The following is a 25,226-nucleotide window of genomic DNA, read 5'->3' on the forward strand; positions in this document are numbered from 1 at the left end:
ATTCCTCTGCTCATGGGATTTTCCAAGCAGGAGTAATGGAGTGGGTTGCCATTCTTTTCTCCAGGGGCTCTTCCCTATCCAGGGATCGAACCCAGGTCTTCTGCACTGCAGGCAGATTCTTTACCCTCTTGAGCCACAAGGGAAACTCCTTTGGTATGAAACTAGAGATCAACTACAAGAAGAAAGCTGAAAAAATAATAAACATTTTGAGACTAAAAAACATGCTATTGGATAACTGTTGGGTCAAAGAAGAAGATATTAAGAAGAGGTGGCAAAAATACAAAGAAGATCTCTACAAAAAAGATCTTAATGATGCAGATAACCATGACAGTGTGATCACTCATGCAGAGCCAGACATCGTGGAGTGTGAAGTCAAGTAAGGCCTTAGGAAGCATTATCTACAAACAAAGCTAGTGGAAGTGATGAAATTCCAGCTGAGTGATTTCAAATCCTAAAAATGATACTGTGCTGCACTCAATATGCCAGCAAATTTGGAAAACTCAGCAGTGGTCACAGGACTGGAAAAGGTCAGTTTTCATTCCAATCCTAAAGAAGAGCAATGCCAAAAAAGTGTTCAAACTACTGCACAATTGCATTAATTTCACATGTTAGCAAAGTAACGCTCAAAATTCACCAAGCTAGGCCTCAGTGGTATGAGTACTGAGAACTTCTAGATGTTCAAGCTGGATTTAGAGAAGGCAGAGGAACCAGAGATCAAATTGCCAACGTCTGTTGGACCAGTGAAAAAGCAGGAGAATTCCAGAAAAACATCTGCTTCATTGACTATGCCAAATACTTTGACTGTGTGGATCACAACAAACTGTGGAAAATTCTTCAAGAATTTCCCTTTCAAGAGATGGGAATACCAGACCACCTGACCTGCCTCCTGAGAAACCTGTTTGCAGATCAAGAAGCAACAGTTAGAACGAGACATGGAAAAATGGACTGGTTCAAAATTGGGAAAGGAGTACATCAAAGCTGTGTGTTGTCACCCTGCTTATTTAACTTCTATGCAAAGTACATCATGCAAAATGCCAGGTTGGATTAAGCACAAGCTGGAATCAAGATTGCTGAGAGAAATATCAATAACCTCAGATATGCAGATGACACCACCCTTATGGCAGAAAGTGAAGAGGAACTAAAGAGCCTCTTGATGAAAGTGAAAGAGGAGAGTGAAAAGGCTGGCTTAAAACTCAACATTCAAAAAATGAAGATCATGGCATCTGGTCCCATTACTTCATGGCAAATAGTTAGGGAAACAATGGAAACAGTGACTTTATTTTCTTGGGCTCCAAAATTATTGCAGATGATGACTTGGAGCCATGAAATTAAAAAACGCTTGCTCCTTGGAAGAAAAACTATGACAAACTTAGACAGCATAATTGAAAAGCAGACACACTACTTGGCTTACAAAGGTTCATATAGTGAAAGCTATGGTTTTTCCAGTGGTCATGTATGGATATGAGAGTTGGACTATAAAGAAGGTAAAGAAGGCTGAGAGCCAAAGAATTTATGCTTTTGTACTATAGTGTTGGAGAAGACCCTTGAGAGTCCCTTGGACTGCAGCGGAGATCGAACCTCTCAGTCCTAAAGGAAATCAATCCTGAATATTCACTGGAAGGACTGATGCTGAAGCTGAAGCTCCAATACTTTGGCCACCTGATGTGAAGAGCTGACTCATTAGAAAAGACCCTGATGCTGGGGACCTTGAACACAGGAGGAGAAGGGGATGACAGAGGGTGAGATGGCTGGATGGCATCGCTGACTCAATGGACATGAGTTTGAGCAAGCTCCGGGAGTTGGTGATGGACAGGGAGGCCTGCTGTACTGCTGTCCATGGGGTCACAAAGAGCTGGACACGACCAGTCAACTGAACAACAGCAACAAAGAAAAAATCAAAGTAGAAATGAAAAAAAAATTAAGATAAATGAAAATGAAAATACAACATACCAAAATTAATGTGATACAGCAAAGGTAGTACTAAACAGGGAAGTCTGTAGCAATACAGACATATCTCAAACAAGAAAAATCTCAAATAAACAGCCTAACAATCTAATTTTACACCTAAATGAACTAGAAAAGAAGAACAAATGAAGCCCAATAAAATATTGCAAAAACCCTCAAGAAAATATTAGCAAACTTAATACAATAATATATTAAAAGGAGCATACATTATATAAAGTGATATTCTTTCCAGGGATTCAAGGATGGTTCAATGACTGCAAATCTATCATGATATACCATATTAAAAAAATGAAAGATAAAAATCATGTGATCATCTCAATTCAGTTCAGTTCAGTTCAGTCACTCAGTCATGTCCAACTCTTTGCGACCCCATAGACTGTAGCATGCCAGGCCTCCCTGTCCATCTCAGTAGATGCATAAAAAGTAATTAACAAGATTCAGTGTCCACCGATGATAAAAAAAAAACACTCAATAAAATGGATATCAAAAGAATACACTTCAACATAATAAAGACCATACATGATAATCACAGCTAACATCATACTGAACAATGAAAAACTGAAACCTATCCCTAGGATGCCCACACTTACCACTGTTATTCACCATAGTATTGGAAGCCCTAGCTAGAGCAGTTAGGCCAGAAATGGAAATAAAAAGCATCCAAATTAAAAAGAAAGAAGTCAAACTAATGCTATTTGCAGATGACATGATTTTATACATAAAAACCCCTGATGACTCCATAAAAGAACTTTTAGAACTAGTAAGTTCAGTACAGTTTCAGGGTGCAAAGTCAATATACTAAATCTGTTGCATTTCTATACACTAACAATGAGCTAGTAAGAAGAAAAACTAAGAAAGCAATCCCATTTACAATTTAGCAAAAAGAATAAAATACCTAGGAACAAATTTAACCAAGGAGGTGAACAATATCTACACTGAAAACTATAAGAGAGGGTAAAAGAAATTGAAGACTACACAAAGAAATGGAAAAACAGTCTGTGCTGATGAACTGGAAGAAATAATATTGTGAAAATGTCTACATTACCCAAAGCAATATACATATTCAATGCAATCCCCATCAAAATCCCAAGGACATTATACACAAAACTAGAACATAAAAATTAAAAAAATATTATATAGAGCCACAAAAGTTTCCTGAATAGCCAAAGACATCCTGAGAGAAAAGAACAAAGCTGGCAATATCACTGTCCCTGATTTCAAAATTATTACACGGCTATCGTAGTCACAACAGAATAGTATTGGCTGAAAATCAAACATAGTGGAGTGGAATACAATTGAGAGACCAGCAATAAACCTACGCATATATTGACAATCAGTTTACAACAAAGGAACAAAGAACGTGCAATGGAGAAAGTATAGTCTTTTCAAAAACGGTGTTGAGAAAACTGGATTGCCATTTGCAAAAGAATGAAAATGGAACACTATCTCACACAATACCCAAAAATCAACTCAGAGTGGATTAGACTTAGATGTAAGACCTGAAACCATAAATTCCTAGGAGAAAACATAAGCAGTATGCTCTTTGGCATGGATCTTAGCAATTTCTTTCTGGGTATGTCTCCTCAGGCAAGGGAAACAAAAGCAAAAATAAACAAATGGGACTATATCAAATTAGAAAGCCTCTGCATAGCAAAGAAAGCTATCAGCAGCACAAAGGACAGCCTACCAAATGGGGGAAATATTTACAAATCATATATATCATTATTCTAATAATGGGACTAATATCCAACACATATAAAGAACTTACACAACTAAACAACAACAAAAAACAAATGGGTAGAGGAGCTGAATAGATACACAGATGACTGATAAACACCAAAAAGATGTTTAATATCACTAATTATTAGGGAAATGCAAATCTAACCACAGTGAGGTATCATTCCATGTCCATTAGAATAGCTATTATGAGAAATAAAAATGAGAAATAAGAAATGTTGGAGAGAATGTGGAGAATGTGAATTGGTGTAGCTACTATGGAAACAGCATTGAGATTCCTTAGAAAATTAAGAATAGCACTATCATATACAATCCAGTTTTTCCACTTCTGGCTATTTACTCAAAGAATGCAAAGACATTAATTCAAAAAGATATATGTACCGCTATAGTCCTAGCAGCATTTTTTTCACAATAGTCAAGATATGGAAACAGCCCAGGTGCCCATTGATAGATGAATAGACATAGAAGACTTGATACCTATATATCTATATTTATCTACACACATACTCAGGCCCACACAGTGGAATATGATTCAGCTATAAAAGGTGAAATCTTGCCATTTGTGACACAGATGGACCTTGAAGATATTACACCAACCAAAATAAGTCAGACAGAGAAAGACAAATATTATATGATTTCACTTATATGTAGGATATAGAAAAAAAAAAACACCCCCTCAAACAAAGTAAATGAGCAAACCAAACTAAATAAAAACAAACACTTAGATACAGAGTGTTTACCAGAGAGGAAGGGGGTGAGGAGGATGAAATGGGTAAAGGCGAAGGATAGAAACTGACTTTTGGTGTTAAACATGCTGTAGTATATACCGAAATTGAAATATAATGTGGTGTACATGACACTTATGTATTGTTATAAACTAATGTTACCTCAGTAAGTTAAAAAATTCAATCTAATTAAAAAATAAAGATAATGGTTAAGAACTCCACATTACAGACTCATATAGATCTAGTTCAAATTCCAGCTGATAGCTGGGTAGTCTAGGTTAAATCAGCTAACCTCCTTGAGCTAGAGTTTCTTTATACATAATAAATATGCCTGTCTCATATTTATGTGAACATTTAAACTAGAGAGAGCATTCACTACTTAGTGGCTCTTATTAACCTGAAGACATCCTTATTCCACAAGTTCACAGCACAGCTCTGTCCTTTCTCTAGGATATGGGGCTCAAGACCCCCAATTCTTGTGGGAAACTGAAATTGGTTAGAGTTGCCTATGGAGTAGTCAGTGGTAGGATGGCAAAAATGGTGGTGGCAATTAAGGGCTGATGCAGATGATAAACTCGATTGGGTAATGGGGCACATGAGTCACCCAATAACCAAAATTCTCCAAATTCCAGAAAGGACTAAAGACTCTTCAGGATAAGTTATCCCAGGATGCAGAGTTGATAGGTCCTCCTCCCTTTGAGCTGTTACTCTGGCATTAACACAAACCCACTCTTGGTAACCCACATTTCCATTATTCCTAAGTACTGGCACTTCCTGCACTATAGACATCTCCTTGAATGAAGGGACCCAAGGGGTTTGGGCTTCCACCTCTTTATGAACCCTGCGCTGGAGATCTTGTCTTCTTCTTCATTTTGGACCTGTTCACTAATCCTTGAGGCCCTTGAGGTCCAATATCTTTTCCTCACTCCCTCCTTTTTATTTAATTTTTTAAAATACTTATTTATTTATTCATTTATTTTACTCCCTCCTTTTTAAAGCCAGGACTTGATTGTCTCTGGTGGTGCACATATCTCAATTTAATTGCCAACACTGGGACCTTTTCTTATCTTATACAGCATCTTACCTGGCTTCCCCCCCCCCCCCCACCCCAACCTTGTATATACTTCACCCAGTGCTTTTCATACATTGTAAAAGAGACAGCATCCCCAAAGCAACCCTATTATTCTCCCTAAAATAGATGCAGAAACAGGTAATTCATTTCGAAAAGGCAGTCAGTTACATTTATGTAGTAACTATTATCCTTTAATCAGTCTGCCACAGAACTTCATCTGAACTTTGGCCTGGAAATCCCCCATGGACTCTGGCAGGTTATCCTCTGGTATTTCTGATTTCTAGTGTTGTTGAAATTTTCTCTGTGTTTTCATGAGGGCAAATCAAGAATCACTATCTTTCTAATATCTTATCTGTGGTTTCCTCATCCACATTTACAGAAATCAGTAATTTTCAGTCTTTCAATACAAAGTTCAATTTATGTAAATTTTTGCAAACAACTTGAAGACTAAGTTATAATTCTTTGTAATATTATCTTCTTTTTCAGCTGAATTTTATCCTGTTTCTGAATACCGTTAGAGTTCTGGCTACTAAAATCCGGGAGACCAATGTGGTTGGGCATGACACGAGAAAACAATACAGGTAATTCCAAGACAGACATCCATAAGAGAAAATATTTTGGTTACTATTTAGACTAAAGGACAGGTATCAGTTGATCTGAAATGTCTCTAAGAGACTAAATTGTGAACATGTATTTTTGTTTGGTTTAATTGTGCTATTTATCAGAAAAATATATATATTTTAGGAAAATATAAATAACAACAAACCTTCCCATTATGCTTAAATTCTAAGTATATTTTAAAAAATATGTTCTTAGCAATTGGGATTTTGCAATAAACTTTGTAACCAGGGCTTACCTGGTGGTTCAGTGGTAAAGAATCCACCTGTCAAGCAGGAGACGCAGGTTCTCTCCTTGGGTCAAGAAGATCACCTGAAGGAGGAATGACAACCCACTCCAATATTCTTGCCTGGGAAATCCCATGGACAGAGGAGCCTGGTGGGCTACAGTCCAGGAGGTCACAAAAAGTCAGACAGGGCTTAGCGATGGAGCACACACACACAACAAAAATCAAGAAAGTGTATTTGCTATATTGGTTCCAGTCTGCCCATCAAATTGTGTCTGTTGTGTGCTCAGTCATGTCTGACTCTTTGCGACCCCATGGCCTGTAGCCCATCAGACTCCTCTGTCCATGGGATGTTCCCAGGCAAGAATACTGGAGTGGGTTGCTGTATCCTTCTCTAGGGGATCTTCCTGACCCAGGGACTGAACTTGCATTTCCTGTCTCTCCTGCACTGGGAGGCAGATTCTTTACCACTGTGCCACCTGAGAAGCCTTCCCATCAAGTTGGCACCTCCCAAATAATTGATTTTTAAGAAATTTCAAATACGCTGATTGGAGGAGGTCTATTATTCAGTCTTTGTTGGAAAAAAGGACAAATTAAGTATTTATGAATATGAAAGTGTTAGTCACTCAGTTGTATCCAACTTTTTGTGACCCCTTGGACTGTAGCCCACCAGGCTACTCTGTCCATGGGATTCCCCAGGCAAGAGTACTGGAGTGGGTTGCCATTTCCTTCTCCAGGAGTTCTTCCTGACCCGGGGATCAAACTTGGGTTTCCGCACTGCAAGCAGATTTTTTACTGTCTGAGCCACCAGGAAGATCCTAAGTATTTATAATCATTATCAAACTATTTTAAGACTATGTCTGTTTCTCCCAATGATCATTTCAGAGGTTCTAAATAATTTTGGAACTGGCTTTTAGGCAACTGAACATATACACCCACTAGTCAGGAGCATGTGGATTAGTTTTTGCAATCTCCTAACAAGAATCTATTTCTTTCTGCCTCACATTGTCATGAAATGCTATCTCAGACACAGACATAGCCAGCATTTCCATCTTCTCTCACAAACATTCTCTAAGTCCTCTGTGGAAACATCCCCCTATACCATGTAGGAAGCATTGACTGTCAGGCAGAAAAGACTACAGGTACAGATGGGCTGAGGTCTAGAATAGGATGCACAGTATGAACAAATGATCAGCTGCTAGCTCCAGTTATTTTCAGTATGGTGCAAGAGGTAGTACTATAAATTGTGCCCAAGCATTTACAGTAAAGTGTCCATGCTATACTAGTATAGCTTGTCTCATCTCACATCCCGTTGGTGAAGACAAAGGTCAAAGGACGATAGAAATGGAAAAATGTAAGTAGCCTTTCAATCTTCATAAAATGAAAAAGTGCACTGGTGTTTGAAAGCTGCTTATTTCTCTAGTTCAGAATAAAAGCTACTATTTCCTTTATTTCTGAATGATGTGAAATTATACTTTCAGTAGAAAGTTGCCCAAGAGACTTGAAAAACTCTGGTGAGAACAAAGAGTGGATTATCTTTGAAACTAGCTTACTTCCAAAAAGAAAAAATAAGTAGGGAAAGAAAGAAAGGAAAGAAGGAAGGACGAAAGAAAGGAAGGAAGAAGGTTACAGTCTTTTGAGATTTTTTTAGTTAGTTCAGTCACTCAGTTGTGTCCGACTCTTTGCGACCCCATGGATTGCAGCATGCCAGGCCTCCCGGTCCATCACCAACTCCTGGAGTTTACTCAAACTCATGTCCATTGAGTCGATGATGCCATCCAACCATCTCATCCTCTGTCGTCCCCTTCCTCTCCTGCCTTCAATCTTTCCCAGCATCAGGGTCTTTTCCAGTGAGTCAGTTCTTCCCATCAGGTAGCCAATGTATTGGAGTTTCAGCTTCAGCATCAGTCCTTCCAATGAATATTCAGGACTGATTTCCTTTAAGATTGACTTTACTTGGAGATTACTGGGGTTTTAAATGATTCTTAGAGAAAGAGGTATATTTCTTAGAGAAAGAGCCACTTCTTACATCTAAAATGTTGAAGCTGAAGATTTAGGACATAAAAAAAAAAGCGATTTTAAAATTTTATGAAAAGAGTATCCTTTAAGCAAAAAGAGTAGAAATGAGATTAGAAAGATTTTGGGAGTAATTGTGGTTTTTCCTGGTGGCTCAGATGGTAAAATCTGCCTACAAAGCAGGAGAACTGTGTTCAGTCCCTGGGTCAGGAAGACCCTCTGAAGAAGGAAATGGCAAACCATCCCAGTATTCTTGCCTGGAAAATTCCTTGGACAGAGGAACCTGGCAGACTACAGTCCATGAGGTTGCAAAGAGTCAGACATGACTGATCAACTTTCACTTCTTTCAGGGGATAATAATCACCAGAAGTGAGAATAAATCACCTTATTTAGAATAGAAGTGACAGGAAGAAGAGGGAGGCAGGGAAAAGCTAGCAGAAGTAGTGGGTCAAAGATGGGGAAATCTGTCCCTGTTAGCTCTGCTAAGCTTTATGTTTTCCAGAAAGCTGTGTCTACAGAGGGCTTCCCCAGTGCTCAGTGATAAAGAATCCTCCTGCAATGCAGGAAATGTGGGTTTGATCCCTGGGTTAGGAATATCCCCTGGAGGAGGAAATGGCAACCCACTCCAGTACTCTTTCTTGGAGAATCCCATGGACAGAGGAGCCTGGCTGGCTACAGCCCATAAAGTCTCAAAGAGTTGGACTTGACTGAAGCAACTTAGCACACACATGTCTACAGAAAAGTGAAGACGTGAAGTCGCTCAGTCGTGTCCAACTCTCTGCGACCACATGGACTATCCAGCCCATGGAATTCTCCAGGCCAGAATGCTGGAGTGGGCTGCCATTTCCTTCTCCAATGTCTACAGAAGGGCACTCTATACTGACTAATTAAAAGACTTGCCGTTCTCTTCCAGGAAACTCGCCAAATCCACACTGGTGCTGGTGATGGTCTTTGGTGTACATTACATCGTGTTCGTGTGTCTGCCCCATTCCTTTGCGGGGCTGGGGTGGGAGATTCGGATGCACTGTGAGCTCTTTTTCAACTCCTTTCAGGTAGAGAGTGCCATCTAGTAATGTGATTCCTATATTTTGCCCTCCTCTCCACCCCCCGCTCCTGCAACACCCTCCGACGCTACCAAATTGCAAGCTCATGTCTCTGACTCTTCTCTGGGTGGTGACCCACCCATCTCCCAGGGGCCAGGAAAGGGGCCATTTTCTAGCACCTGTGCTTCTCTACCCTGCGGAGGTCAGCTTAACCTCTTACCACAGCAGGAGCATGGGCTGTGAGACAGGAAAGCATGTTGCTGTAACATATGTGACACCTTTAGAGCAGGAGTCTGTGTGTGTGTGGAAAGTCAGTGAAACAAAAGACAGGATAGGCAGGCGAGAGGGACAAAGGGAAGGGGAGACAAGAAGAGGAAGAGGTTGCTTCCATACAATTGATCTCAGTGGAAAACACGACAGCGTCATCCCTCGCACGGACGGCTACACACACCTCCTAACTCTTCTTCCTGCTACTCATTTGCTGCCACCTCCTGCCTTCAACCTAGTCTTCATAGCATAGTCTGAAGACTCTTAAAGATAAATCTGACCATGTCACTTACCAGCTGGACATATCCAGAGGCTTCGCATTGCAGTCAGAATGAAATCCAAACAGTGTTTCCTTGTGTGCACAGCCCTGCGTTGCAGGGATCCTGCCCGGCTGTGACCTCACCTCACATCATGTTCCCCGCTGCCCACTAAGTCTGAGCCACACCAGCTCATCCACGGTTTCTGTTCCTCAGGTTCACTTCGGCCTCAGGGGCTTGTACTTGCTGTTTTCTCTGCCTGGAATGCTCTTCCCTCTAATATTCATATGGCCTGGCTTCTTCTCACTCAAATCAGCTTAAATGTCACCCTCTCAGAGAGGTCTTCATCGAGCTCCCCCTCTGATAGATCTTCTCCACTCTTCTCTTCCAACACCACTTGTTTTGCCTGAATAGTCTTTATCTCATCATTTTACGATTTTCTCCTGTGGCTATTTGTTTATATTTTATTCATCTGTATTCTCTTCCAGAATATAAGCTGTAAAGAGAACAGGGACCTTATCTGTCTTGATTAAATTGTTTATCTCTGTAACACTGAGCATTTCACAGTGTGTAAAGTCAACAAATATTTTTGAATGAATGGGAAAAAAAAGTTTGTGTTTTCACTATAATATACCCTATGCCTATAGTTGCCAACATTCACAGTGTATAAATTTCACTTACCAGCTAGGGCATGTTCTGTGATTCTGAGTGGCAAACATGAAATTAACATGATAAAAATCAGTTATTCATGTATCCTGGAGTATTTTATTTATTTATTTGGTTAATTTGACACCAAGGAAAGATCTCAGACAAATTTCATATATATTTAAGGATTTGGAAATATTAGGAGAGAATAACTTGTATAATTTTCTGGAGGAATCATTTTAAAAAACCTGTTTTTCAACATATGCATTTTGACACAAGATGCTTTAGTGCTATGATCTTCATAATTAAAATTAATTAATTAAAACATTCTATTTTCTCCTCCAGGGTTTCTTTGTGTCTATCATCTACTGCTATTGCAATGGAGAGGTAAGTTTGAAGGAACCCCAGACCCCTGGTAGGTCTATCTCAGTATAAATGGCTATCACAATATGACCTGAAGCTCTTTAGAATCCCCGGGGCTTACAGGAAAGAATGGGCAGGGAGAAAGGATATATTTTCATCATAAATTATTTTGATAAAGCAAGAATTGATGTAAATAAGCCAAGGTCTTCCTCTTCCAGCACTTTGCAATGTCAATTCAGTTGCAAACCTTGATGTCAGAAGCCCAATTTGTTGGAATGCAAATTGATACTCGGAAGCACAGTGAACATCATATTCCAGTCAGTGCTTCAACTTACATTTAATTTCACGTTCTATAAGAAAATCAAATGTAACTCTCTGGGAATAACCCATTAGAACATTGTGACATTTTTTAAACTACCAGATGGTGATGGGACAATTTCAGTTCATTCACGATTTGCCTGGAGAGAAAGAATGGTACTAATCTTCTAGGTGACATCAGCTTATCTGGTTTCCACTGCTTCCCATGGAACTTTCAAAAAGCTCCCTTCTGGAAAGTTGGAGTAGCAGAACTGAATCTTCAGCAGGAAACGAGAGCCCTACCCCGCTAAGAATGCCCTTGCAGTGCCCACTTTTCATAGTCCAGTCCTCTTCCCGGTTCCTCTCCTTCAGTATGCCTGTGCAGAGCGATAGGGTTACAGTTCCATTTACAGATGAGCATCGTCCATGCCCTTCCACAGCCCCAGCGGACACTGTGTATCCACATTTCTCCTCCAACCCAGACCCCTCTTTTTCCTCTCCCATGAGTCACACATTTATAGTGGCTGCGTTTCAACTTCTATTAAAGCACTAACCTTGGACAAATCCTTTTGCCTCTCTCTAAGCCTGTTTGCTCATCTCCAGTACTCACACCTCTCAGGAAGAGATTGAGAGAGAATACACAGTTGACCCTTGAACCACACAGGTTTGAACTGCGTAGGTCTACTTATACATTTTCACTCTATATGCACTACTGTACCACACCATCTTGGGTTGGTTGACTCCACCCATGTGAAACTCCAGATATAGGCTAACTGAGAATTCACAGGGGATTTTTCAGCTGCAGGTGGTGGGCATCCCTAATCCCTGCATTGTTGAAGTGTCAACTGTATATATAAAGTCCCTGGTACACAGTGGAAATTTAGTGATTATTACTATCAATGAAGTCAGGGCACACATCCATCCAATAAGGCTGCAGGGCCTATGAAGGTTTTTGATGCATGAAATGGTCCTTGTGGTGTTTAGGTTCAGTCTGAGGTGAAGAAGTTGTGGAGTCGGTGGACTCTCTCCGTGGACTGGAAAAGGACGCCCCCGTGCAGCGGCCACAGATACGGCTCCGTGCTCACCACGTTGACGCACAGCACCAGCAGCCAGTCGCAGATGGCGGCCAGCACGCGCATGGTGCTCATCTCAGGCAAAGCCTCCAAGAAGGCCAGCCGACAGCCCGACAACCACGTGACTTTACCTGGCTACGTCTGGAGTAACTCGGAGCAGGACTGCCTACCACAACTTGGTCTCCATGAAGAGTCCAAGGAAAGTGGCGGGAGGCAGGGAGATGAGATTCTAATGGAGGAGTCTTCCAGACCGTTAGAATTTAACACAGGCCTGGAAGGAAGCAAAGGAGAAACCGAGGATGATCTGTGAATCCCTATCTGTGGCTTTGAAGAGCTGGTTCCTCTGGTTGTGTCAGAGGAACTTAGCCTGCATCCCGCTGCTTAGCCCCAGAGCTGAGCAGTCAGAGCTCCAGCGTTCACAGCCCATTTTCAGGCTCCATGAATTGGCTCCTGTAAATACTAAAGCCACAAAAGGAGAAAGTCAGTGGAGCAGTTTATTACTTTATTTTGGCATCAAATTCTTTTCTGAGTTAATGTGCAGTACTTGCTCTGTGATGTTCATTCTTCTGCTCCTTTTGGGTAGAGAAACATTTCAATTGCTTGGTTCTAGTTTTCTCTTGTAAATATCACTCTAAATATGATAGAGATCATTTGGTATGTGACATTTTCCTTTAAACAAATCAGTATTCTTTTTTCCACTTTAAGGGACTTCTATCATTCCATTCATTTTGTCTGTGCATAGGAACAATTAGGGTCTAAAAATGTACATTGAAAGATTAAAGATCGCAGAACAAGTACACACTAGAAGATACGTTGTCTGGATTTTGTTAAAATAATAAATGTGTGAGAAACTTGTTTCATTCTAGGAAAAAGGGAAGTTAGTCAAAAAAGAATATTGCACATATTCCTATTTTTGAATGTCCCCTCTGTGACCAGCCAAATCTCAAGTCTTCACTCTCTTGTAAACCTTAACACAAGGTTTTCTTGGTCAGTGAGCTTATGTCTGCAAACAGATTTTGTTTGTAATCATTTATAGTGATGGTCACACTGAATTTATTTTTTTTCTTTGTTCTATTACTGTATTCCAGATGGCATGTGGGATAAATTAAAGTTTGTTTTAAAAATACATTTTGAGTCACTTTTTAAAATGTTCTCTTAGCATCTAACTTTGTTTCTAGGAATCAAATGTCCCATCTTCAAATCTAGAGATCAGCATGTAGCCCAGAACTTCACTGAGCTTGACAAGTCAGTATATTGTAGCAGTTAAATATTTATTGTATGCATGTTGGGTACACATATCCTGCTAGGTTTTTACACACATTAACTTATTTAATCCTCACCACAAAGTTTATGGAGTAAGTCTTACTGCTGTCTCCTTTTTACAAATGACTGTGACTCATGGAGGTAGATTGACTTGCCCAAAGTCACATAACTAGTGATTGAGAGAACATGGTTTCAGACCCAGATCTACTGACTTTAAGCATCTTTTTCTGTCCCTGTTGACCACCTGCATATCTTCTCTGGAGAAATGTCTGTTTAGGTCCTCTGCCCCCCCCCCCTTTTTGATTGATTATTTATTTTCTGATACTGAGCTGTCTGAACTATTTGCATATTTTGGAAATTAATCCCTTGCTGGTCAAATCCTTCACAAATATTTTTCCCCATTCTGTAGGTTGTCTTTTTGCTATGGTTGTCTGTGCTGTGCAAAACTTTCATGTTTGATTAGGTCTAATTTGTTTGTTTTCATTTCTACTGCTCTAGGAGAAATATCAAAAGAAAAAAAATTGTTGTGATTTTTGTCAGAGTGTCCTGCCTATGCCTTCTTCTAGGAGTTTAATATTATCTGGATTCACATTAAGTCTTTAATCCATTTTGAGTTTATTTTGTAAAATAGTGTTAGAGAATGTTCTAGTTTCATTATTTTATGTGTAGCTGTCCCGTCTTCCCAGCACCACTTATTAAAGAGACTGTCTTTTCTCCATTGTACATTCTTGCCTTGTCATGGATTAACTAACCATAAGTATGTGGGTTTATTTCTTGGATTACTATCATATTCCATTGATCTATGTGTCTGTTTTTGTATGAGTTCTATACTGTTTTTATTATTGTAGTTTTATAGTGTAGTCTGAAGTCAGGGATTATGATTCCTCCAGTTCTGTTCTTTCTCAAGATTGTTTTGTCTATTTGGGGTCTTTTGTGTCTCTACAAATTTAAAGTTTTTCTGTTCTAGTTCTGTGAAAAATACCATTGGTAATTTGATACGGATTGCATTGACTCTGTAGATTTTCTTGGGTCATATAGTCATTAGAACTCACTTTCTTACCAGCAGTTATTTTTATAATTATAAATATTTATACAGTTGAGTTTATTAAAAGACATTCTCATCTTTTTTAGTTATTAAGTATTTTGGTCCATGAATTGGATTTCAGTCTTTTTCTCTCTTTAGGCCTGTTCTGTCTGTGTCCTCCACTCTTGAACCCTCTCCCTGAGACAAACAGAGAAGCAATTTCTCCCAGGAAGTTCAGTTCTGAACGGATGGGCAGTTTAGAAATAACATATACAAAGAATTATATATATACACTGGCTTTGTTTTAGGTACTAAGCTCAGTATTTTCAGTATATTTTATCATACAGTCTTCATTACACTCTGTGATGCAGTTATCACCATCTCAAAAATGTCGTGATAATCAGAAGTAAAACAATTTGCTCAAAATCACAGTGGCTGAGCCAAGATTTGAACCCAGTTCAGTTTAACTCTAAAATTCCTCATTATTCTCTCACCCATGTGACCCTTTTGAATTTTCTTTATCAAGAGTCTAGTGGTATGCCAAGTCAGTGAGGAAATAAAAAATAATTATTAATAGTTCCAACTACTTTAATGGTAGAATTACCAATAATCAAGGACAAGTAAAAAAGAAATAATAGCAGACAACAGTTTTTGATAAAAGCATTAAAAATTATTGACTTATTTAATTTAATCTTGGCTGTGCTGGGTCTTCATTGCTGCATGGGCTTTTCCCTAGTTGTGAAGAGCAGGGCTACTCTCTAGCTGTGGTCCATGGGCTTCTCATTGTGGGGGCTTCTCTTGTTGCAGAGCATGGACTCCAGGGTGCCTGGGCTTCAGTAACTGCAGCACACGGGCTCAGTAGTTGCAGCTCTCTAGAGCACAGGCTCCATAGTTGTGCCTCACGGGCTTAGTTGCTCCAAGGCATGTGGGATATTCCTGGACCAGGGATCAAACCAATGTCTTCTGCATTTGCAGGTGGATTCTCTACTACTGAGCCACCAGGGAAGCCCCAAGCATTTTTATTAACCAGTGTATCATGACTATCAAAATAAAAAATAACTTTTCAGTTTATGCTCTTTTAAAAATTTCACCCAAGATATCTAACTCAAGTTTATAAAGATCTAAATCCCGTTCTTTTTTTTTTAAGAATGTACACATACCTTACAATTGGTACGTAAAGGAGTATTTTGTTAACATTTTTATTTGATGTACAGTAAATGTGGTCATGTTTTCATTATGAATAGTAAGGGGGGATTAAAAAAAGAAAAGATCATAAAATTAAAGCCAGAAATGTGGATGAGTTTCTTTAAAAGCATTGACTCCTAAGGAACCTGGTCATTCTTTACCAGTTAACATGTAGTGCACCAATCTTTTCATATGATCTGGTTCTTAGTTACTTATTTTACAAATGAAATCACAGCGTTCTAACAGAGGAAGTCCTCAAATTGTGTTTTCTTTCAAATTCTTCAATCCTGGAGAAATAATAGGTGCTCTTATTATAAAGTAGTATTATTATAAAGTATTAAGTGCAACATCAATGACTTACATCTATTAGAGGTAACGTAGTTTCAGTAAATATGTAGAGGAGAATCTGCATCCCATGATGTATTTCATTTCTGAACAAAGTATTTTTAAACATAGGGAACATTACTTTTCTATTTGACACATAGATTTCCAAGCTGTTATGTAAGTGTTGTTTTTCTGTGTATACAGGTAAAATGTCTTGATAACCTCTAAATCCTGTTCTTAGGCTGCCTTAGGAGACTGTGGAAAATTTGCCTATCTCTTGTTGCAGAAATTGCTTTGAAAAATTTTGCCTTTAGATTACTCATCTTTATGGCACTTAAAGACAACATTTATGTGGGGTTTCCATTTTTTCACTGATAAAATGGTTGTCTGAGGAGGCCTTAGAATAGATGAGAAAAGAAAAGACACGAAAGGCAAAGGAGAAAAAGAAAGATATGCCCATTTGAATGCAGAGTTCCAAAGAATAGCAAGGAGAGATAAGAAAGCCTTCCTCAGTGCAGTGCAAAGAAATAGAGGAAAACAATAGAATGGGAAAGACTAGCGATCTCTTCAAGAAAATTAGAGATACCAAGGGAACATTTCATGCAAAGATGGGTTCCATAAAGGACAGAGATGGTATGGACCTAACAGAAGCCAAAGATATTAAGAAGAGATGGCAAGAATACACAGAAGAACTGTACAAAAAAGATCTTCATTACCCAGATAATCACGATGGTGTAATCACTTGCCTAGAGCCAGACATCCTAGAATGTGAAGTCAAGTGGGCCTTAGGAAGCATCACTACGAACAAAGCTAGTGGAGGTGATGGAATTCCAGTTGAGCTATTTCAAATCCTAAAAGATGATGCTGTTAAAGTGCTGTACTCAATATGCCAGCAAATTTGGAAAACTCAGCAGTGGCTACAGGACTGGAAAAGGTCAGTTTTCATTCCAATCCCAAAGAAAGGCAATGCCAAAGAATGCTCAAACTACCACACAATTGCACTCATCTCACACGCTAGCAAAGCAATGCTCAAAATTCTCCAACTAGGCTTCAACAGGACATGAACCATGAACTTCCAGATGTTCAAGCTAGATTTAGAAAAGGCAGAGGAACAAGAGATCAAATTGCCAACATCTGCTGGGTCATTGAAAAGCAAAAGAGTTCCAGAAAAACATCTACTTCTGCTTTATTGACTACTCCAAAGCCTCTGTGGATCACAATAAACTGTGGGAAATTCTTAAAGAGATGGGTATACCTGCCTCTTGAGAAATCTGTATGCAGGTCAAGAAGCAACAGTTAGAACTGGACATGGAACAACAGACTGGTTCCAAATTGGGAAAGGAGTACGTCAAGGCTCTATACTGTCACCCTGCTTCTTTAACTTATATGCAGAGTACATCATGAGAAATGCTGGGCTGGATGAAGCACAAACTGGAATCAAGATTGCCAGGAGAAATGTCAATAATGTCAGATATGGAGATGACACCACCCTTATGGCAGAAAGCAAAGAAGCATTGAAGAGACTCTTAATGAAAGTGAAAGAGGAGAGTGAAAAATTTGGCTTAAAACTCAACATTCAGAAAACTAAGATCATGGCATCTGGTCCCATCAGTTCAGGGCAAATAGATGGTGAAACAATGGAAACAGTGACTGATTTTATTTTTTGGGGCTCCATAATCACTGAAGATGATGACTGCAGCCATGAAATTAAAAGATGCTTACTTCTTGGAAGGAAAGTTATAACCAACCTAGACAGCATATTAAAAAATAGAGACATTACTTTGCTAACAAAGGTCCGTTTAGTCAAAGCCATACATACAGTGGTCATGTATGGATGTGAGAGTTGGATTATAAAGAAAGCTGAGCGCTGAATAACTGATGCTTTTGAACTGCGGTGTTGGAGAAGACTCTTGAGAGTCCCTTGGACTGCAAGGAGATCCAACCAGTCCATCCTAAAGGAGATCAGTCCCGGGTGTTCATTGGAAGGACTGATGTTGAAGCTGATACTTCAATACTTTGGCCACCTGATGGGAAGAGCTGACTCATTGGAAAAGACCCTGATGCTGGGAAAGATTGAGGGCAGGAGGAGAAGGGGACGACAGAGGATGAGATGGTTGGATGGCATCACCGACTCGATGGACATGAGTTCGAGTAAGCTGCAGGAGTTGGTAATGGACAGGGAAGCCTGGCGTACTGCAGTCCATGGGGTCACAAAGAGTTGGATGAGACTGTTCGACTGAACTCAACTGAACTGAACTGAAAAGTCACTCAGAGCAACGGAAGTATCTATAATTGGTGCAGAGCCAAGCAAAATGGTAAACGTCCTTCTCTCTCACTGACTCTTAATTTAATGATGTTAGTATTTAAATTCTATCCCCAACTTAGACCCTTAATCTCTTCTTAGACCACATTTCATTTGTGGAGCTTATGTGGCTCATTTAGTTAATGATTAAAATGGCTAAATAGGAAAACATTTCATAAATGAAACTCTGAGTTTGTGTAACATTTTCTTTTCACTATTTTAGCACATAGAGCAGATTCCTAATGACCAAGGGCTTTTCCAAAGTCTGACTTTGACCTCCTCAGAGCCTGGCAACAGAGATCAGTGCCTCAGAAAAATGCCAACCTGAGCAGACAAGAGTCAGGTACCCCCAATTCCATCCCAACTGGCAACCAGAACACCTAATGTTTTCAAAACCATTGTAACGTGAAAAGAATGCCTCAACAATTCTTTATAATAAAAAATGGCAATGTATGATTTAATCTTGCTGGATCTTGTTTTGGGGTCTGACTATGGGCAGAATAAACCAAGAAAATTTTCACAGGCTGTTTTCACACACTAAGAAAAGGACTCCTTAAAATAGGACTCCTTAAGCAAGTGCTATTTCCCTGAAAATTTTCATTTTGCCTCAATTTAGTCATGAGAGAACAGACAAACCTCGGTTGGGGATATTTTACAGCATATTTGGCTAGTGCTTCTCAAAACTGTCAAGGTCAGGAAAAGAGAACAGACAGAGGAAACTGTCACGATCAGCGGGGACAGAGACAGGACAACTAAACGCAAGGTGTCGACGCTGAACGGGATCATGGAACAGAAAGAAGAGATTAATGTCAAAACTGGTAAAATCCAAACAGTTTGGAGTTTTGTTACTAGTAAATGTGCCATTGTTAGTGCCTGAGGTTTGACAAGTGTACAAGGGTAATATAAAGTGTTAACAAAGAGGGTAACCCAGTGTGAGGTGAGGGGTGTACTGGAACTCTGTACTTATTTTTGGAACGTTTCTAAAAATACAAAACCATTTGAAAAGAAGAGTCTTTAAAAAATTCTCATGTTAGCAAGTTAGGAATAAATGTAAGAGATCAGTATAAACACCATAGTCTAATTTCCATTAAATTTTTAAATATGAGTTGACATATAACAAAAATCACACACCAGGATCCTTTGGCTCGTATATATATATATCTGTGCTGTGCTTCGTCACTCGGACCTGTCTGACTCTTTCTGTCAGGCTCCTCTGTTTATGGGGATTTTCCAGGCAAGAATACTGGAGTGGGTAGCTGTTCCCTTCTCCAGGGGATCTTCCCAACCCAGGGATCAAACCCAGGTCTCCCACATTGCAGGCAGATTCTTTACCATCTGAGCCACCAGGGGAGCCCAAGAATACTGGAGTGGGTAGCCTATCCCTTCTCTATGGGATCTTCCCGACCCAGGAATCGAACCAGGTTCTCCTGCATCGCAGGCGGATTCTTTACCAGCTGAGCCACCCGGAAAGCCCATAAATATATCTAGTATTAATTAAAGAAATGTGAAGAGAATTTTCACTTTTATGAAAAAAGGCAATAAGCAAAAATAGCATTCAGGCTTTGTTTTGTAGCCAGAGGCAGCATATACCCTGAGCAGCGAGAGTGGGTCTGTCACGCTACTTCCCAGGGAATTACGCTCAGCATCTCAGCATCAAGTTGCCAGCTTTGAGCTGCATGCGAGCATCTGTGTTTTATTGCGATTTATTTCGTGCATCCCTTAGAAAGATATGTCCTAGGGAACATGCTTCCTTGTTTTACACCACTTCGGCTTATAAAAACATTCTACTTTTGGACAGTGAGGGGGGAACCTGTACCATATCTAGAGTGTAGAAGGCAGGCAGACGTACTACACAGCGAAGCGGGTTTGTTCAGTGTTGGGCATGCTGAATTTGAGAGCCCTTTAAGTAAGCTAGTCTGAGGATGGGAGAAGAAATAAAGAGGAAATTTCCTCCGAGGCAGAGAAATCACTGCCTGCCATTGCACTGGCCACCATTTCTCCAGAGCTTTGCAGGCAGTACCACTGAGACTTTGATAAGTATTATCTGGTCTCAGCTCAAAGGAAAGAGTCATCACCCAGTAATTTAAGACTGATAAACGATGGAATGAGCCTCATTGGGTTTGACGATCTTGATCTCCCTCCCTGCAGAGGTGTTAGGGCAGAGTGGTAGTCAGCACAACGGCTCAGTTGGTTAAGAGTCTGCCTGCAAGGCAGGAAACACAAGAGACACAGGTTTGATCCCTAGGTTGGGAAGATCCCCTGGAGGAGGAAATGGCAACCCACTCCTGTGTTCTTGCCTGAAAAATCCCAAAAGACAGAGGAGCCTGGTTGGCTACAGTCCAAAGGGTCGCAAAGAATCAGACACTACTGAGTGAGTAAGCATGCAGGAGCTGTAGAAATATTAATGAACAATAAAAAGAATATTAAGTAACATAGACTCAACACTCCTTTTTGTTTTCCTGATTCTGGTCAGAAATAGCAGCATTGCATAAATCTAAATAACATTCAAATAAAATGACAGGTTTGAATCTAGCTATGATGGGCGGCAATTAAGGGATTCAAAGAAAGATACTGTGAAGAGTATTTTGTGTTCACTGCCCAGTATCTGTTCTCTTTCATTCTGATAATAACATAATCAGAATTTATATTATAAAATTGAAATAATATTTCAAATTTCCTCTGGGAAATCTACCCTTCCCCATTCTCAGGCAGGTGACTTGGGTGGGATTGATAGCTCTTGTGACTCCCAGGAGTCATCTGTAAGGTTTTGATTAAGCAGCTTCTTTCTTCTGGCAGGTAATCAGGTTGGTGTGACAAGGGCATGACCAAGAAGAAAGAGGTTGGGCTCTTGGGGAAAAGCAACTCGCTTGCTTACTAAAACTGCCGTTACACAGAACTCGGCAGTGTAACTGTCCCCAAAGAGACAAAGCTGATGCATGCATCCTGATGACCTTGTTTTGTGGTAAGAATCTCTTCAACTCACATATAAGCTCTTTAATGATGAAACCAATACTTTTTTTTTTTTTTTGCCACTTGAGGTTTTTCTACCTTTTCAGTCCAAAGAATATTGATAGAAAAAGTTATACTTTATCCAGAAGTTTATTCATTCAAAAAATATTTCACATTGTGTTCAAGGAAATGAGATTAAAGCAATGAACAGGATAGATAGGGTTTTTGTTCTCAAAATGATTATATTCTTTGGGAAAAGAACATAGTAAACAAATGAAGTCTTTCATAGATGAGATAATTTCAGATTACATTAGCTGCTATGAAGAAAATTAAGAGTGAAAAGACAGAGTTATATTGGGGGAGATGCTTAAGATACAGTAGGTCAGGGAAGCCCTTTTTCTGAGGATGTGGCTTCTGAGTTGAGACCGAAAAGACTGCTGCGGAAATGTTTTTTGAGGAAGATGGCCCAGCAAGAGCAAATTCTTCAGCAGGGAAGAGTTTTGAATATTCTAAAAATATAATGAAATCAGTATTATTTGAAGATAATGAGCAAGAAAGGCAAGCTTGGTGTACCTCTCCCAAGAAAAAAATCCTACTCCTTATTTTAACTCACATGGATTACCACTTCATTCACATACTAGTCATTCAACTAACACTTAGGTCGTTTATGTGCCAGGCTCTATGATAGATACAGCAAACAAAGGGGTGAAAAACTCAGACTTCCCATCCCAGGGGCTCTCACAGTTTTTGAGAGTTCTTTTCACCCACAAATTCTAGACTCTCATGCACTCTCCCAGTTCTGCTTTGACATCTCAGTGTCCTGAGTTTGAAGATTACCTCCAGTCCCCACATTCATCACCAGTTGGACCACGCACTGTCTTCCTACCCTGTGTCCCATCGCATCTCACCTTTCATGTGACTGTGTCAGACTTAAACATCCTTGCCTCTGAGCTCCCTACTTTCTGGGCTGTAAGCAGTTTTCTAAAGTAAAGCTTTATGTGCTAGTAAGTGCATAAATGTCCTCAAATTTGGTATATGATTTACTGTTGTCTTACCACATGCATGCTTGTTAATGCAACTTTTTGCAGTATATCTTAAGACTTCCTTGTTTATAACAATAAATTCAGGAATTCTGTACAGACTCTAAGACTATTTTAATGATGTTGATGAAGATTATATGCATATAAGGATTCCTATAAATTTCCTTAAAGCCAGATTGGCAGATAGGTGATGAGAAATGACTAGAGAAGGTTGCACACACAAAATTCTGCCATCTAAATTAGGAGGCTCAGGAATAGAAGGAATTTTTGTCATCGAGAAGATGCTTCACATATTAATAATAAACAGAATACTAGAAAAGAAGTGACAAAGGCAAATAAGATCATTTTCATTGGTAAATATTTATCAATAGTTATTTTACAGAAAACACTGAAGCAAGCATGACATTGGACTATTCAGTGGGCATAATTTTTTAACTATGAAAAAATAATATTTGAAGGCAAAATGATGAGAAATCATGACAGTTTCAAATATTGAAAAGTTTGAAAGCTTAGACACTCCAAATTTTACTTCAGGCAGTCGTTCAGAATGCTAAGACAGGCATTTCACACTATGGTCCTAGTGGGAAGATGAATATAAATTTAATTAGTGTCACCTTACTTTCTGCCTGTATTATTTAATTTTCCTTAAGTTTCTAAGAAAATGTCATCAAATAGCAATATGTATATAGATATATGACTATGAATTTTATATGTGTAGGTAGATATAGTTAATAGCTTTTTAATTTAAATGCCACCTCCTTTATTCTTTTTCTCTTGTAGAAAACATAAGAAAATGAAAGGCACATCACAAACAGGCACATCACAATGAAAAATAGTGATGTTCAAAAGAAAGAAATAATACATAACTCTCCAAAAGGCGATTAGGCATGAAATACAGCATATAATGAATTAATGTAAATCATGAAACATGAACTAAAGTTGGATAGCTACTGAATTTGTGTATACATTAAAAATGTGTGTAAATTTAGAAAAAGTCAGAATGATAAACAAAAATATGCTGTCTCATAGCATGTGCCACGTATACCATACCACTTCAGCTGTGTGGTCTATGCCTCTAAGATCATATGCTTCTTCTTGTGGTTTGCTTGGATGGGAACATATTCTAATAGGATGAGGGAAGAATTCAGTGGTTTGAACCTGCCCATTGCTTTTTGTAAATTACTTTTTATTGGACTACAGTTGCTTTGAGGTTCCCAGGTGGCTCAGTTGTAAAGAATATGCCTGACAAGCAGGAGATGCAGGAGATGAGATTTGATCCCTGGGTCAGGAAGGTCTCCTGGAGAAGGAAATGACCACCCACCCTAGTATTCTTGCCTGGAAAATCCCATGGACAGAGGAGCCTTTTGGGTTACAGTCCATGGGGTTGCAAAGCATCGGACATGACTTAACAACTAAACAGCCTAGTTGCTTTACAATGGTCTGCTGTCCAACAAAGTGACTCAGCTACACATCTACCTTCATCCCCCTTTTTTGATTTCCTTCCCATTTAGGTCACCACAGAGTATTGAGCAGAGTTCCCTGTGCTATACAGTAGGTTCTCATTAGTTTCTATTTGGGGTTTCCCTGGTGACTCAGGCAGTAAAGAATTTGCCTGCATTATGGGAGACCTGGGTTCAATCCCTGGGTTAGGAAGATACCCTGGAGGAGGGCACGGCAACCCACTCCAGTATTCTTGCCTGGAGAATTCCATGGACAGAGGAGCCTGGCAGGTTACAATCTATGGGATTGCAAAGAGCTGGACATGACTGAGCAACTAAACCCACACACACAGTTATCTATTTTATACATAGCAGTGTATATATTGGAGAAGGAAATGGCAACTCAGTCCAGTTTATTCTTTCCTGGAAAATCCCATGGACAGAGGAGGCTGACAGCCTACAGTCCATGGGGTTGCAAAGAGTTGGATGTGACTTAGCAACTAAACAAGAAGTGTATATATGTCAACCCCGATCTCCCAATTCATCCTACTTCCCTTTGCCTCTTGGTATCCATGAGTTTGTTCTCTACATCTGTGTCTCTATTGTTGCTTTGCAGGTAAGTTTAAATCTCCCCCACTATTAATGAGCTACTATAGTCTATTTTCCTTATGTTCAAATTTTTATTTTCCCTAAAGTATACCATTATGATTGTAACATCATTTTATTTGAAAGCATTTGTCTTCATATTAAAATAAACAAAAGCAGACATTATTAGAAAAGTAGCAGTGAAAATTCATATTTTTCACGTTAAATTTCCCAGTGACCCCACTTTAAAAAAGATATTTTTTAAAAATAAAATGTACCTATTTTAAAATTAAATTCTTAAAAATTTTTATACAATTTTCCATTTACAGTTATTACAAAATATTGATTAGATTTCCCATGTTGCATTTATAATACATCCTTGAGCTTATCTTACATCCAATAGTTTTTAACCTTCTAATTCCCCATCCTTATATCGCCCCTCCCCCCTCACTGGTAACCATAGTTAATGCTCTGTCTGTGAGTCTGCTTTTTTTGGTCATATTCACTAGTTTGTTGATTTTTTTTTTAGATTCCATGTATAAGCAATAGCATACAGTATTTATCTTTCTCTGTTGAACTTATTTCACTTAGCATAATGCCAAGTTCATCCATGTTGCTGCAAATGGCAAAATTTCATTCCTTTTCATGGCTGAGTAGTATTCCATTCTCTCTCTCTCTCTCTCTCTCTATATATATATATATATATATATACATACATACACCATATCTTCTTTATCCATTTATCTGTTGTTGGACTCTTAGGTTACTTCCATATCTTGGCAATTATAAATAATGCTGCTGTAAACACTGT

General features: G+C 39.2%; 1 protein-coding gene across 2 annotated transcripts in view; it reads left to right on the forward strand.

Moving 5' to 3' along the window:
* The window catches only part of PTH2R (parathyroid hormone 2 receptor), a 91,989-nt gene extending 78,557 nt beyond the window's left edge, over positions 1 to 13,432 (forward strand). For both annotated transcript variants that reach the window (XM_020893662.2, XM_020893661.2), the window contains exons 10-13: positions 5,986 to 6,080; positions 9,273 to 9,411; positions 10,917 to 10,958; positions 12,216 to 13,432. In XM_020893662.2, coding sequence (XP_020749321.2) covers positions 5,986 to 6,080; positions 9,273 to 9,411; positions 10,917 to 10,958; positions 12,216 to 12,614 — 675 coding nt within the window. In that variant the 3' untranslated portion in view covers positions 12,615 to 13,432. The remainder of the gene's footprint in view (positions 1 to 5,985; positions 6,081 to 9,272; positions 9,412 to 10,916; positions 10,959 to 12,215) is intronic.
* The last annotated feature ends 11,794 nt before the right edge of the window (positions 13,433 to 25,226 follow it).

The sequence above is a fragment of the Odocoileus virginianus genome, chromosome 30, assembly GCF_023699985.2.
Source record: "Odocoileus virginianus isolate 20LAN1187 ecotype Illinois chromosome 30, Ovbor_1.2, whole genome shotgun sequence".
Classification (NCBI taxonomy): Eukaryota; Metazoa; Chordata; class Mammalia; order Artiodactyla; family Cervidae; genus Odocoileus; species Odocoileus virginianus.